At 41.1% G+C, this 13,741-nt stretch overlaps 1 protein-coding gene across 3 annotated transcripts in view; it reads right to left on the minus strand.

Moving 5' to 3' along the window:
* nalcn (sodium leak channel, non-selective) overlaps positions 1-13,741 on the minus strand; it is a 122,737-nt gene that overhangs the window by 44,163 nt on the left and 64,833 nt on the right. For all 3 annotated transcript variants that reach the window (XM_034693891.1, XM_034693892.1, XM_034693890.1), the window contains 3 exons: positions 9,775-9,966; positions 6,260-6,397; positions 5,681-5,755 (listed from right to left, as the gene is read on the minus strand). In XM_034693891.1, coding sequence (XP_034549782.1) covers positions 5,681-5,755; positions 6,260-6,397; positions 9,775-9,966 — 405 coding nt within the window. The remainder of the gene's footprint in view (positions 1-5,680; positions 5,756-6,259; positions 6,398-9,774; positions 9,967-13,741) is intronic.

Genomic DNA, 13,741 nt, shown 5'->3' on the forward strand with positions numbered 1-13,741 from the left:
TTGAGCTATCCAGACAACACTTGTCTTTTGTACCAGGCTGTAAACATGTTTATTTCTGCTGTAAAGATCTGCTTTTTTGAATTGGTGTGTATGTGGTTTTCGGTACTTCCGGAGTCAGCCTCAAGCGGATCCTCAATGAACTGCAGTTTTTAGCACTTGTCCGCATTGGACTCATATTTTTAGACCGGAGGTTGCCGCTTGGTTGCAACCCAGCCAGAATAATTGTTCTCAACACAAGTCCTGTGTCTGACAAGGTGAATAATCACAGATTTGGATTAAGGGTTGGCCGATCATTTCAAGGAGGGCCAATGCCATCTCTGGCTTCCTCAATGGACACAACCCTGGCAAAAAGAAGCCTGGCTCTAAGAGTTTATAAACTAAATCACTGGTTTCAAGTCTTTTTCAATACAGCGAAATGTTCTTTAGGGAATTTTGGTCACACTTAAAAAGGGTACAGAAGAGGACAGCCAAAATATCAAACCTGATTGCTTTGGGAAAGACAAATGTGTGCTTTTGTTATCTGAAGGGGCTTAATGTTATTTGTCCGTTACTGTATTACAAGAGCACAAACACCTTACATCGAACATGGCATTAGCAATGATTTCTCAACATGTGTAGAAAACAGTCTAAAGAAAGGTTTCTGTCATCTTTCCTGACTGTGCTCTGCAGACGGGTCTTATCTATCAAAGCTAGGCAGCACATCTCCATGTCCTTTTCAGTGTGACACGTATGCACCAAGCAGGCGACGCTGGAACACCTGCAGCCACACGACTTGTATGATTGAAGTCTTTCATCAGGGGAGCAATATACAATAGCGTCCAAGAGGAGCTGACATGTTTGAATAGTTTTTCCAACAGACAGATCTCACACACATGAAGCTTAGCGGTAAAAGGGATGTTAGGCAAAGACACATGGTCACTGACTATCTTTAATGACATCATTTCCTACAAAGCGTTGCCACATAACTAGCATTTGTGTGACAGTAAATACACCCACCATTAGCTAATTTTGACACATTAGCTATTTTCTTCTGCTAATTGTACCATCAACAATGTAACTGTATGAATTATTCTCTTCTGAGCATCCCACCCTCCACTAAAACCACGCAATGCCTCTCTTATTTGACTACAAACAACACCAGGACAAAAATCCCATGATTTGCATGAATAGACTCTTTGAATAGTTTATTCGGCTCCAATTTGTTGTTCCATTATTTCCAATTAATTTGAACACAGCAACTGTCTGGTTGTCCAACCAACTGTGAAGAAGAAAGGATTAAAAGCGTCTCGGGGAGAGGAGTACACACGTGGGCTTTGCGTGTCAAACTCTCACTCTAAATTTTGATTGATATCCTCTCCAAACTCCAAACACTCTGTGGAACAAAACAGTTCACCCAAGTGAAGAAAAAACATCAGGTACTATTTTCTCTACATGGTCTCTTTGAAAGAGCTTGTCATGGACACAAGTCACATTAATGACAAATAACAAACATTACCAGCTCTGTGAAGTCATTCATCAAACAGCGGGCAAAAATGATTCATCACATGCGCCATAATTGGTTTCTCATCGCTCACAGCGAACGTGTGTGTGTATCTCATAGAAAGGATGGTCATGTCATTGGTTCTTTCTCAAATGTTTGCAGAAGCCCTCTCTTGTGGGAGGGTGATCACAATCTATGGTCTATTTATAGTCAGTCTCCGTATCCCTGATTGAAGCACCTGTAAAATAGGCAATTTTACAGTCGCTGCGCCTAATCACTCAGCTGTGGGTGGGAAATAACCTGCCCAGGCAAGCTGAGACCTGGCAAACAGCTATGAGCTCATAGTGCACAGCATTTATGTTAGTATGTGTGTCTGTTCAAACCTGTCAGAGAGCTTTAGATCAATTAATGTATGTATTAAAACAAACAAACTGACCAGGGGAGTTATATTGTACACATTTCACTGGTTATGATCATTCAAAGGGTATTTATTTAATCTACTATTTAGTCATATATAGATTTTATGACAGAAACTGCTTAACCAAATTCCACCATGAAGTGGTATTATGCTTTCTCATATTTTAAAAACAACATTAAGTTCAAATGTTTGACGTCAATACTTAACATCAAAGTTTCATATTGTGAGGTAAGTGCATGTTGGAGTAAGTCCTTCATGAGACCATGGGCTGCTCTGAATAGCTCATTCAAAAAGTCCCACAAAAATTAAGGGAAAGGGACACGAGACTTGCTCAATTTGTGACATCACAGATTGGTGAATCATAGGGGTGCAACGGATCAAAAAACTCACGGTTCGGATCGTATCACGGATTTGAGTCACGGATCGGATCATTTTTCGGATCAACAAAAAAAAAAAAAAGAAAAAAAGAAGACAAGACAAATACAACTTTGTCCCTCTATTTATTTTGTAAAACACTTTGCCCATTAAATAAAAACAACATCCAACTCAAAATGTACTGCATGTGCAAAGCACCCTATCTGTGGGCCCAGTCCTGCCTCATTCACTGCATTTCATGGCATGGCAAGTGAAGGAGCAGAACTTCAAAAGTTTTACTCCATTCTTCTTTCATTTGCTGATTTTCACCGTACACTTTTCTTTGAGCAGCAAACTGTGAACACACCGTTTTATTCTAGGGTCCTACAGCTGGCAAAGTGCCAACATGCGAACTGCTCCATAAACGAAAGTGAAAGTTAAAAACTGCACTCGCAGCATTGGACTCTAAGTGACCCAGTAACAGCCTGTCTGCGTATCGTTGACATGGAGAAAAAAATCCCGGTAAACACACGGTGACCCGACCAAAACACAGAGTGAAGGAGTAACAGTTCGGGGACCACAAATAGGCGGCCGGATGCGGCCCGCGGGCCACGTATTGACGGCCTCTGGTCTAGTGCGTGCGCGACGGAATTTCATAACGTGGCTCAAGCACATTCAGCATTCACTGTATTTCACAGGGAAACCAAAATGCTCCCATACATGTGACTTCCAAGATGCAGGAGGGTTATAATGTTCCTCTGCTCCTTCACTTGCCATGACTACAGCTGCGCTTGATGAGTGAGTTGACGGGCAACCTTTTCTTTTCGTCAACTGATCCGCGGACCACGTCCGTGCCGAACCGTGGAGAGGCATCCGTGGATCACGGATCAACGATGATCCGTTGCACCACTAGTGAATCATCTGATAAGAGCGTAATTAACACATCACCTACCAAACAGAAGCTTCCTGCTGTGTACATAATTTGTCATTTTAAACAGAGAAACGTCGGTTAACTCAATGACAACGACTTTGTAGCATTGCAACAGTGGAGGAGGTTTCTTGAGAGCTGGCCAATTGGAAGAAAGTGGGCAATAGTGATGGGAATTCCGGCTCTTTTTAGAGAGCCGGTTCTTTTGGCTCGGCTCACTACGAAGAGCCGGCTCTTTGGGCTCCCAAGTGGCTCCCAAGATTTTTTCTTGTTTGAATGACTGTATTACCTAAAAAAATGTTAAATTATATGTCAAATGAATTACTAATGTAAAAAACATACATTATATCAAATGTGTATCATTTAAAAGGCTTTATTTATATACTCAAGATGGAGCAGAGTTCCACTGAAATTAAATTATAAAGTACAAAATACAAGACTCATCTCAATTAGACAAAAAGGTCCAATCTCTGATGTCTGTATATTATTTATAAACTTTGAAACACCTTCATTAACAGCAGGTTCCCTTCACTGTCTTTATTCTTCTAACTGCCTGACTGAGATGATGATCCTTCACAGACAGATCTAATGTGCCTTTTCAGGTTTTTTGTGGAGCCTGATTGATGACATATTTTAAACCTTGCACAGTCAACACTCTGCCTTTTAAACTGACTATGCCGATTAAATGTGTCAAAAGTTTTCTGTGTTTCCTGCAGTCACTCGTTTTCTCACCTTTCCAGTGCGTTCTCTCTCTGTCGCGCATGTTCTCCCTCTCGTCTCCCTCCTGTTGGTGTGCTCACTGTGCTGTGTGTCTGTAACCCCTCCCCTCCCCGTTCTGCTCAATGTAGACACGTGATTGGTCAAGACGCCACCACGTCTTGACCAATCACGTGAGGCTTTAACAGAAAAAGACGAGAAAAATAAAAAAACTGCTCCCAGTCAGGAGCCGGCTCCCGTCGTTCACTTCAAAGAGCCGGCTCTTAGAGCCCCATCGTTCGCGACCGACACATCACTAGTGGGCAATGCGTTCAAGACACAGTAACTAAAATGAGGCGGCTCACACAGAGAGTGAAACGATGGATTTCAAAGACACCAGTCTCGGTTGGTGGGGTTTTTTGAGCTGTATTACATCTTAAGCTACAACACAGGTGTCATAGGGGCAAAATAAAGCCTGAAAATGAGCATAATACATCTTTTTCAAGGCATCTTTTTTTCCTCACACAGGGTTTTACTTCTTTAAACCTAATTGCCCAATTCAAAAAAGGTTGACAGTGAAGCAGGTACCCAGGTCTGCACACATTTAGGCACATAATACAACTCATCAACCTGCTACTACTTTCATGGTAGAAACACTAATTGTTCACCTTTAACATAGTGAAAAATAGAGCAGCAAACAACAAGTGGAAGTGGCTATGCAGTTGGAAAATCAGCTTGTAATGAGGGAATGGTTGCATCTTAAAAATGCTATCCTAGCAAGGTTATAGTCTTGAATGCCTAAGCCTTAAATTCTCACATTCACACCACCAAAAAAAACAACACAAACCAAGAATGAGAGCTGGAATCAACCACCTATCCAGAAATAGTCAGTTATTGAAAAGACTAATGGTTGAGGTTGAAGAATATTACCAAGAGGAACCCTAAGAAGACACCCTTGTCTTTATGTGGAAATGAATCAATACGTTGAGGTTGGTCCTGCCCACGAAGGAGCAAGCAACAATAGCAGACATCACAAAAGTGGGAAGTTAATACTTGGATGAACTGTGTTTCAGCTTGGCAATATCAACCATTTAAACTTTGACACTTTACAAAAAAAGGCATGTGTAGACTCATACTATTTTATTCAATTACAGAGACCTAACATCAATCTACCTTGGGCAAAGCACTTGGCAACATTTGGCAACTAACAGTAGCAAGGAAAAATGTCCTTTTAACGGGCCGCAACAGAACCAGACTCATGTTGAACAGCCATCTGCCAGGACTGTTTCAGGCCCGGAGAGTGGGATAGAGTGAGATCCAAAAAGAGAGAGATGAATAGAGACGAACAGACAGAGCAACAACAACAACAAGAACGACAAGAACAACAACAGCTCAATACCATGCCATCTATTGTAAAAATGTCTAAGGCGCCAAGATTACAGCTCTTTGATAGGCTGTCATAAAACTTGATTTTTCTTGATGTTTACAGATTTTCAAAATATAAAAATCTCTGTAAATCTTGTAGAATTTCTCTTTACAGTGAAAACATGTTGGGCAGTCAAGCAGTGGGTCACATTATCATCTGAATTCCTGTTGATTGGTCTGTTTGAACGGTATGGGATCTGGTTGACACTGACTACTGTAGATGTGCACTAGTGATTCAAACACAACTCAGATCTTCAAAATGTTAATCATTTTGTGTCCTTTTTCCCTCTTTTTGGAATTTTGATACCATATGTGCCAAAAAAAAGATATGTTATTACCATTGTAATGAGTACTGTTATGAATATTGTAAGCTTCCTACCTGTTTGAGCTTCTTCAAGTCTTCATCCAACTCCAGATTGTCCAGGATGACAGCCACAAAAAGACTGAGCAGGATCTGAAACCCAGGCGGAGGAAGTGGAGTCAAAATCCCGACATGATAATATGATTACCCCCAATATAAATAAGACTATTTCAAAAGTATAAAGTCTGCCTGGTAATTAGATTTGTTGCTTGCTCTGTTCTGGAAGACTTCCTGTCTGTCTGGGGTGAAGCGTGAGTCATCTAGAGACTGTCAGAGCTGTCTGATGGCTCCTCATATCAGAAGGCCAAACACTGAAATGTCAGCACTTCTTACGCCTGCAAGTCTGATTAACTGTGATTAGATGTACCACTTGAGAGAACAGCAGAGAGACTGGGGGCACTAATTGAATGCATTAAGAAAACAATTAATGTACCCTTTCACCACTTATTTCCCCGACCTGCTTGTACTGAATAAAGGAATGTGAGTTTGAAAAGAATACTGCACCCGATATCCAATAAACTCAAACCTAATTAAACTCTCACTATCTTTGACTTATTTGACTTCTATGTGTCTGAAAGAGCAAAGTAAGTTCCTCACCAGGGTAGCAAACAGATGGTAGAGGATGAAGTAAATGGCAACTACGGGAGCCCACATGTGACCTACAGCCACCAGAGTCTGGTCCATGACATCCACCCAGCCCTCCTGGGTTAGGATCTGGAACATGGACATGAATGCCTACAGGGAGAGAAACAGAGGGTAGGAAAAAAAAAAAAAAAAAAAAAAGGTGAGAGACGCAGAAGGCTTGAGAGGGCAGCTGAGTACACAAGGTGGAAATGGTGAAGAGAGGTAAAGAAAGAGAGAGAGACGGGGAGGAAATTACACACAGAGAAAAAGACAGATCTGACATTTTGAACATGCTTTTTTCACAGGAAAGCAAATATCACACGGCTGTTGTGCATACAATGTCAGTAGGAGGTATTGGCTAGCAAGGTGCTGAGTTTCCCTTGAAAGAGCCTGAGAAACCCCGCGCCAGCCTGTAGCCCAAATATCAAACACATAGAAATCCTAGCCTAGTATTTTAAACATATGCCACGTTACATATAGAGGCTACAGTCCTCGTTGCACAGGTCCCAGCCTTGACCCTTGCATGTCTTCCCCCACACTTCACATTTCCTGTCTCTCTTCAGCTGTCCTTACCAAGCTAACTCAAGCAATGAGGATGCACATGTGATTGAGAACACTGTGTCACCAAATATACAGGAGGATGAGGATGATAATGTGGACCATGAAGAAAAGGACTAGTGCTAACTCACAATATATAAATTGAGAGTTAGCATTCTGAGCTACTGTGTGCCTGAAACAAACCTTAGCTACAGCTGATAGGCAGTTGCTAGTTAGCATATGGGCAGTTTTAGCAAGTGCTACATCTTCTTTTTTTCACAGCTCATGTATTTTGTACATTCATAGATATTTTCGTGGTGAATGGGTTAGTGACTTTTGTGGTTGAAATGTATTTTTTGTCGAGATTCAAGGTGAATCAAGCTGAAAGCTGTAGGTCAGCTCCAACTCTCACCTCTTTTGAATCAAAGATTAAGACTTTTTTATTTGCCACCACCTTCCTATCTTAGCTTATTTTAACTCGCTTTAAATGCACATTTTAAATGTACTTTTAATATAATTCTAATTATCCATTTCTTTTCTGTTTTATTATATTTATCATTTTAATTGTGCTCTTTTATGCTTGTCTGAATGTCTCCAATGCTTTTAATGTTTTGATGTAAAGCACATTGAGTTACCCTCATGTACCCTCTTTCCTTGAACATCTTAAATAGCCTGAGCTTGTTGTGCTTGAAAAATGCCACATTCTATTGTTTGTTTGGGAAAAAAAAATAATGAGGCAACTTCTATAAACAGCATAGCCTCCTATCGCTCCCCAAATTACAATTTCCTCCCCTACTGACCATCCTTCTCTTACTGTTCATGGTTATACTTTGTGAATAAACCAGAGAAAGAGAGGTGGTGGTGAGCTCTGTTGTCTGCTCTGCTGTTCTCTCCTCTTGGTAGAGGTCATATGGAGGTGTAGGGACCAGCCAGCTGCAACACTCTGGCCCCTGGAGTCAAATGGCACTCCTGTGCCTCCTCCTTAGTATCTCACCTTCAGACAGCCGCCACCCTTCCTCCCTCCCTTACTTCCTCCCTCCCTCCCTCCCTCCCTCCCTTCCTCCCTTCCTTTCCAGCCCCTCCCACCTGCTCCCATGCACGTCCCAGTCACTGCAGATAAAGATAAACCCAGCAACAGGTCTGTCTGTAGTGGAGGCAGCCAAACATCATTAACGATGACGTGTGAGCGTGTGCGTCTGTGTGCATACATGTGGGCGTGTGAGGCACAAACAGACATGGAAATGAAGGGAAAATATGAGAGAGGGGTAATACAGCATACAAGTGGCATCTGTTTATGACTAACTCTTCACGTCCTGCAGCGCCTGGGATCATCTGCCAAATGTTGGAGGGTTGGATTAAAAAAAAAACGGAGGATGGTAAGATGAGGCTAATGAGAGAGAAAAAAGCTCACGAGCCTTTAGAAATCAAAGGAGGAACCACATCTGTCGACCCATCGTGCAACCCATCATCAACATCTGCAGGCCTCCCCACCGCACGTCTGAGGTGCCCTTCTGGAACGGCTCCTCTCATTTTCTAAATTTTTATGTAGCTTATTTTACATACTACCTGCATCTTCGGAATTTAATTACATTTCATTTGTCCCTGAGAGGAAATTACTTGAACATCAGGGCATAATTAGACAAGTGTGTTTGGAGCTGTCAAATTAAGTGTTTAGACAGTTTACTGGTTTGCTGTACTCCATCTGTGCAGGTGAAAACAATACGACTGCAACCTAAAATGAATGGAAAGAGAATTATAATCCGGCGATGAGGAATGCAGAATGCAGAATTTCTAATGGAATAAGAAGTAGAGACTCACAGGTGCTTTACACAATGAAATTAGAGTTATAGTTGGTTCCTTTGTTGTATTCTGTTGTCCAATAAATAAACAGACACCTACTATACTTCAAAGCTGACACTAAACAGTGAACAAAACCATTACATGATGAAAAAAGATGACAAAAGTTAATCCATGAAGCAAAACGCTGAATTTTTTAGCCCCTTTATATGTTTGTTTCAACCATTCAGAATCCTTACTGCCTTTGCTATTAGCATTGTTATTAGCATTGGTGGCATGCCTCATGTGTGCAAAGTGGGTTTAATTTATATTTACATGTCTTTTTATTACAGTATTGTATATCTTTGTAATATAGCATAGGGTTAATTACTAAAAACAGTCTTTCTGAGCCAAATAAAATTATTTTTCTCAAGATTATTTTTGGGGGATGGCGTTGGCCTGGAGATCTAAGTGTGCCCCATATACAGAGGTTATAGTCCCTGTCCCAGCAGCCGCAGGTTCGACTCCCGGCCTCTTCTATTTGCTGAATGTCTTCCCTCACTCTCTGATCCCCACATTTCCTGTCTGTCTCCAGCTTTCCTATCCAATAAAGGCGAAAATGCACAAAAACACAACTTAAAAAGATTATTTTTGGGTCTTTCTGCCTTTATTTGATATGACAGCTTGAGAGGATCAGGAAATGTGCAGAGAGAGTAGGGGGATGACATGCGTCAAATCATGTCAGGACAGGGAGTCGATCCTACAACCAGTGCAACATGGACTGTAGCCTCTGTGCATCGAGCGCCTGCTCAACCAACTGAACCAAACTAACGCCCCTATTGGTATTCTTACTTGATAGTTAAATCACATTAATGCACTGATTACTTTATTCTGATTGGTCAAAACCTCATAACAACAGTGATCAAAAAAAGCAAGGATGACTAGAAGATCAACAGCACAGTAGACAACTTGGAAAACCTTCAGTGGGGGGAAGCCCCAGTGAAAGTTTAGTCAATCATTCTTACCAAGATTTTTTAAAGACAACTGATGATGGATCTCAAAAATATCTGTCATATTAATCAGTCATTCTGCTGCTTTTTTGGGTGAGACTTAGGTTGGTGTCTTTTCCAGTCTTGATTCACAATTCACCAAAAATAACTCAAGTGGTTCTTTACCCTTGGGAATGTTGTGAAGCGGTCGAGCTCTTCAACGAAGCAGAACATCTGTAGACTGATGGCCGACATGACGATGAGGAGGCTGGCCGTGAACACCACCAGGCTGCCGAGTTTTTTACCAGGACCAAAGATCTTATACACAAAGTCCTCCAGAGCCGGGGAAATCTTTATCAGACGCACCACACGGAGAACCTTAGGGGAGAAAAAAACAACCATTGTTAGCGGTGGTCTTTGAAAACCTGTATTTTAATCATTATTTTTATTATAAGGAGAAGGTTTATTTTAAAGTTATTTCAAAATAAATTACACAAGAAGAAAAGAGAATCACATTGATTATGTATTGATTTTGAAAAGAGGACATTGATCATGACCCAGCGGTAAAGAAGCAGTGATATGGTGCTCTGTCAACCGGCTTAGCCCCTAAATTGCTTGTGGTGACAACAACCCCCAGAAGGTAATGCATCTTGGTCATCCTTTGATCGGGGCTCCAGAGAGTGGCTATTGATCGGGCTCCTCTCCGTGATGCTCCTGGCCAAAGAATTTTCTCTCATTCTCCGGATATGCAGCAAAAATAAAGGAGACAAACAGGGGATGCTGGATGAAAGGGAACCCACACTAAACAAATACAGCAATAACACTCACAGCATGATGACAGATGGGATGAGAAGACACTACCTTCTACTCCTGACAGACCATGATGACTACTATCCATTTCACAGCAGACGAAGCTCTGAGACTGTGAAGGCGAGTCCACAAAGGATATGAGGCCATTAGAGCAAAAGTAGTTATTTTCTTATCTTTTGTCTAAGACCACACAGTTTTCACATGAGGTATAGCAGTAATGGACTCTATTGATGGAATATGGAATAAAATAACAATGACTTCTTTTAGTTTGATGTATTCCACAATCATAACTGCAGCCTTAAAAGTACTTGGTAGACTAAATGAAATATAACTGAATCTAGGACTGCCCCAGATAGTCGATAACAAAGTCTAACTCCTCAGAGTGACCAAGCCTTCTTCTCCAAGCAAAGTGATCTTGTGGGTAATGCATCTAAGTGATGCAGACAGGTATGCATTTGTTAGAAAACAGTCTCTTCTGTTTGCAGGGTAAACAGAACTATGCAGGTGAACAATGTCAAATTGGTTCGTTGAGTGTGGCTAACATTAAAGGTGACATATCACACTTTTTTCATCAATATATATTGGTCTAAGAGGTCCCCAAAACATGTCTTTAAAGTTTATGCTCAAAAAAACACTTTGAAATCCGATTTTGGCATGCCTGGCATCTTCAGTCCTCCTCAGAACACTCTGTTTTCTCTCTGACCACGCCCCCTCAGGAAGTGGATGTGCCTCGGCTGTCCAGCACGTTGATCTAATGTTTACATATTGGCTGAATATACACGGCTGCTCAGAGATCACGTTACTTCAACCCTCTGAATCTGATCCAGAATCTGATCCTGACAGAGAGGCGCCTGTAGCAGGACCTTTCTGAAGGATTGGTCACAGATTTAGTGTTTCTTGTTGTTTTATTTATCAGTATGTCGACGTGTGTCTTGGTACACAGCTACGAACATGTAGCTATGTGGCTATGCTAACTAGCGCTAGCACTTATCCATGACAAATAAAAATCATCCACTAGATCTTCAAATCTGCAGGCCTGAGGAGTAAAACCGACCTCTGTCAGAAAGGCAGCAGGACCTTTCTGAAGGATTGGTCACAGATTTAGTGTTTCTTGTTGTTTTATTTGTCAGTATGTCGACGTGTGTCTTGGTACACAGCTACAGCTACGACATGTAGCTATGTAGCTATGCTAACTAGCGCTAGCACTTATCCATGATAAATAAAAATCATCCACTAGATCTTCAAATCTGCAGACGTGGAGAGTAAAACCGACCTTTGTGTTAATTAAGACAGCCTACAACTAGCATGCCTCCCTCCTAAGCTCCTTGTTAGCACACATTTGTGCAGGTAATGAAAAAAGGAGGAGGGGATTCAGTATTATTTTATACAGTCTATGGGCTGAACAAGCTCTGAGCTCTGACTCCGTGACAGACCGGATATTGTTGTGACGTAACAAAAACACATAAGTCTGAAACAGCTCGTTTCACACACATTTACAGAAAGGTGGAGAAATCAAAACAGGGGCAGAATGGATTTTTTTCATTCTCGGGGGGTTTGTAGACATATGTTAGCCCTAAGAAACTAGTGTGTCTGTAGCTTGGGTGGAGGGCGGATATAAAGGGGAGCACAACAAGTGAAACAAATGTCCAGTTTCTACTTTTCCTTGCCCATTATTAAACTGTATTGTTTATGTTTTAAATGGGCTCATCTAGAGGTTCTGTGTAACTCCATCTTGTAGGACAGTGTTTAAAACGTTACTTATGGGGGCGCCGTTGGCCTAGCAATCTAAGCACCCCATATACAAAGGTTATAGTCCTTGTCGCAAGTTCGACTCCCAGCCTCTACCATTTACTGCATGTCTCCCCCCTCTCTCTGCTCCCTACATGTTTTTCTCTCTCCAGCTGTCCTATTCAGTAAAGGCAAAAATGCCCCCAAAACATAACTTTAAAAATAAATAAATAGATCAATAATTTCTTAAAATGTGACACTTTTTTAAAACGCTGGAAATCAAACCATTTCCTGATGCTCCTAATGATATATTTTGGTAAGGAGATTAAAAGGTTAAATGCGCAACGACTTATCACCTACTGTCTTAAAAATGTTCTGGTTAAGTTAATGTCAAAGAAAGTCAAAGAAAAACATATTCAGAGTCAGGCAGTCTTGAATTATAAGTTGTGTGCAGGAGTGTAAAATCTGTGAAGCTCTGATCATGCAGCACCAAGGCCAACAAGACAGTCTCTCCTGAACTTATGACTTAAAATATGACCATGAATATCAGCCAATGGAGAGCACTTATATTGGGATTATTTATTGTCTTTCTGCGTATGTTAAAATCTTTCAGAAAAGAAGAGCACTGGATTGTTCCAAGTGGACACCATAATTCAACCCCTAAATTACACACAAGAGAAGAGCAATAATTAATCTTGAGAATGGCTTTCCAGCTGTGCTGCCTGTGTGAGCCCCTGGCTCTAGCTTGTTGCAAGACAAAGCAATGCTTAATGTAAAATTGAATTGCATTATTCTCCACAGATATCCCAGCCAGCATTTCTAACCATCATTGGGCAAATAACAATAACCAGAATGGGATCAGAGCACCCCTACCAGATCCGTCCAGAAATGACACAATGCCCAGCCTCTTCTGAATGAATGAATGAATAGGCTGGATTGTTAAATGTGAAGCGACTGGAGTCATTACAATTCTGAACACACAGAGAAAGAGAGTGTCAAGATGGGTTTTATTGCCTTATTAAATTATTCTGCCAAGTGTGCAGTATTGTGACATTTGCTCCAGACTGAGATAATTAGTAAGGTTAACCTATAGTGGTGAAACACCCCTTGATTGATAGTACAAATCTGAATCAATCATTGAGTTTGAAGGCCGGTTTCCTCTCCTGTCACCTGCACACACTTCTGTTTCACACACAGAGCCTTAGAGTTAATCACCTGTGACTATTTGTCATCTGTTTAGAAAGGAACCTACTTGGAAAATGATCAGGAGGGAGAGTGACTGACACATGTTATAGTGATGAGGCACCAAACTTCCAGCTGCTTTCAAATCACTGAATCATTTATCAGGAGCAGACAAATATTAATTGGGAAAATGCGTTTAAAAACATGTAGTTGCTGCATCTCAAACTCTAGATATCATAACGTAATGTAAACGTTCTTTATTCAATTAAAATGTTTTACTTGTGTTCTTTTTGATCATGCTACACACATATAGTTTGATATATATTTATATACAATCATGCAAAAATATGGTATGGACATGCACTAATGGAGAGATGTCAGAGTGAGGAGGCTGCCATCAGACAGTACCACCCGAGCAGTTGGGAGTTTGGTG

This window comes from Notolabrus celidotus, chromosome 10, assembly GCF_009762535.1.
Source record: "Notolabrus celidotus isolate fNotCel1 chromosome 10, fNotCel1.pri, whole genome shotgun sequence".
In the NCBI taxonomy this organism is placed as follows: domain Eukaryota; kingdom Metazoa; phylum Chordata; class Actinopteri; order Labriformes; family Labridae; genus Notolabrus; species Notolabrus celidotus.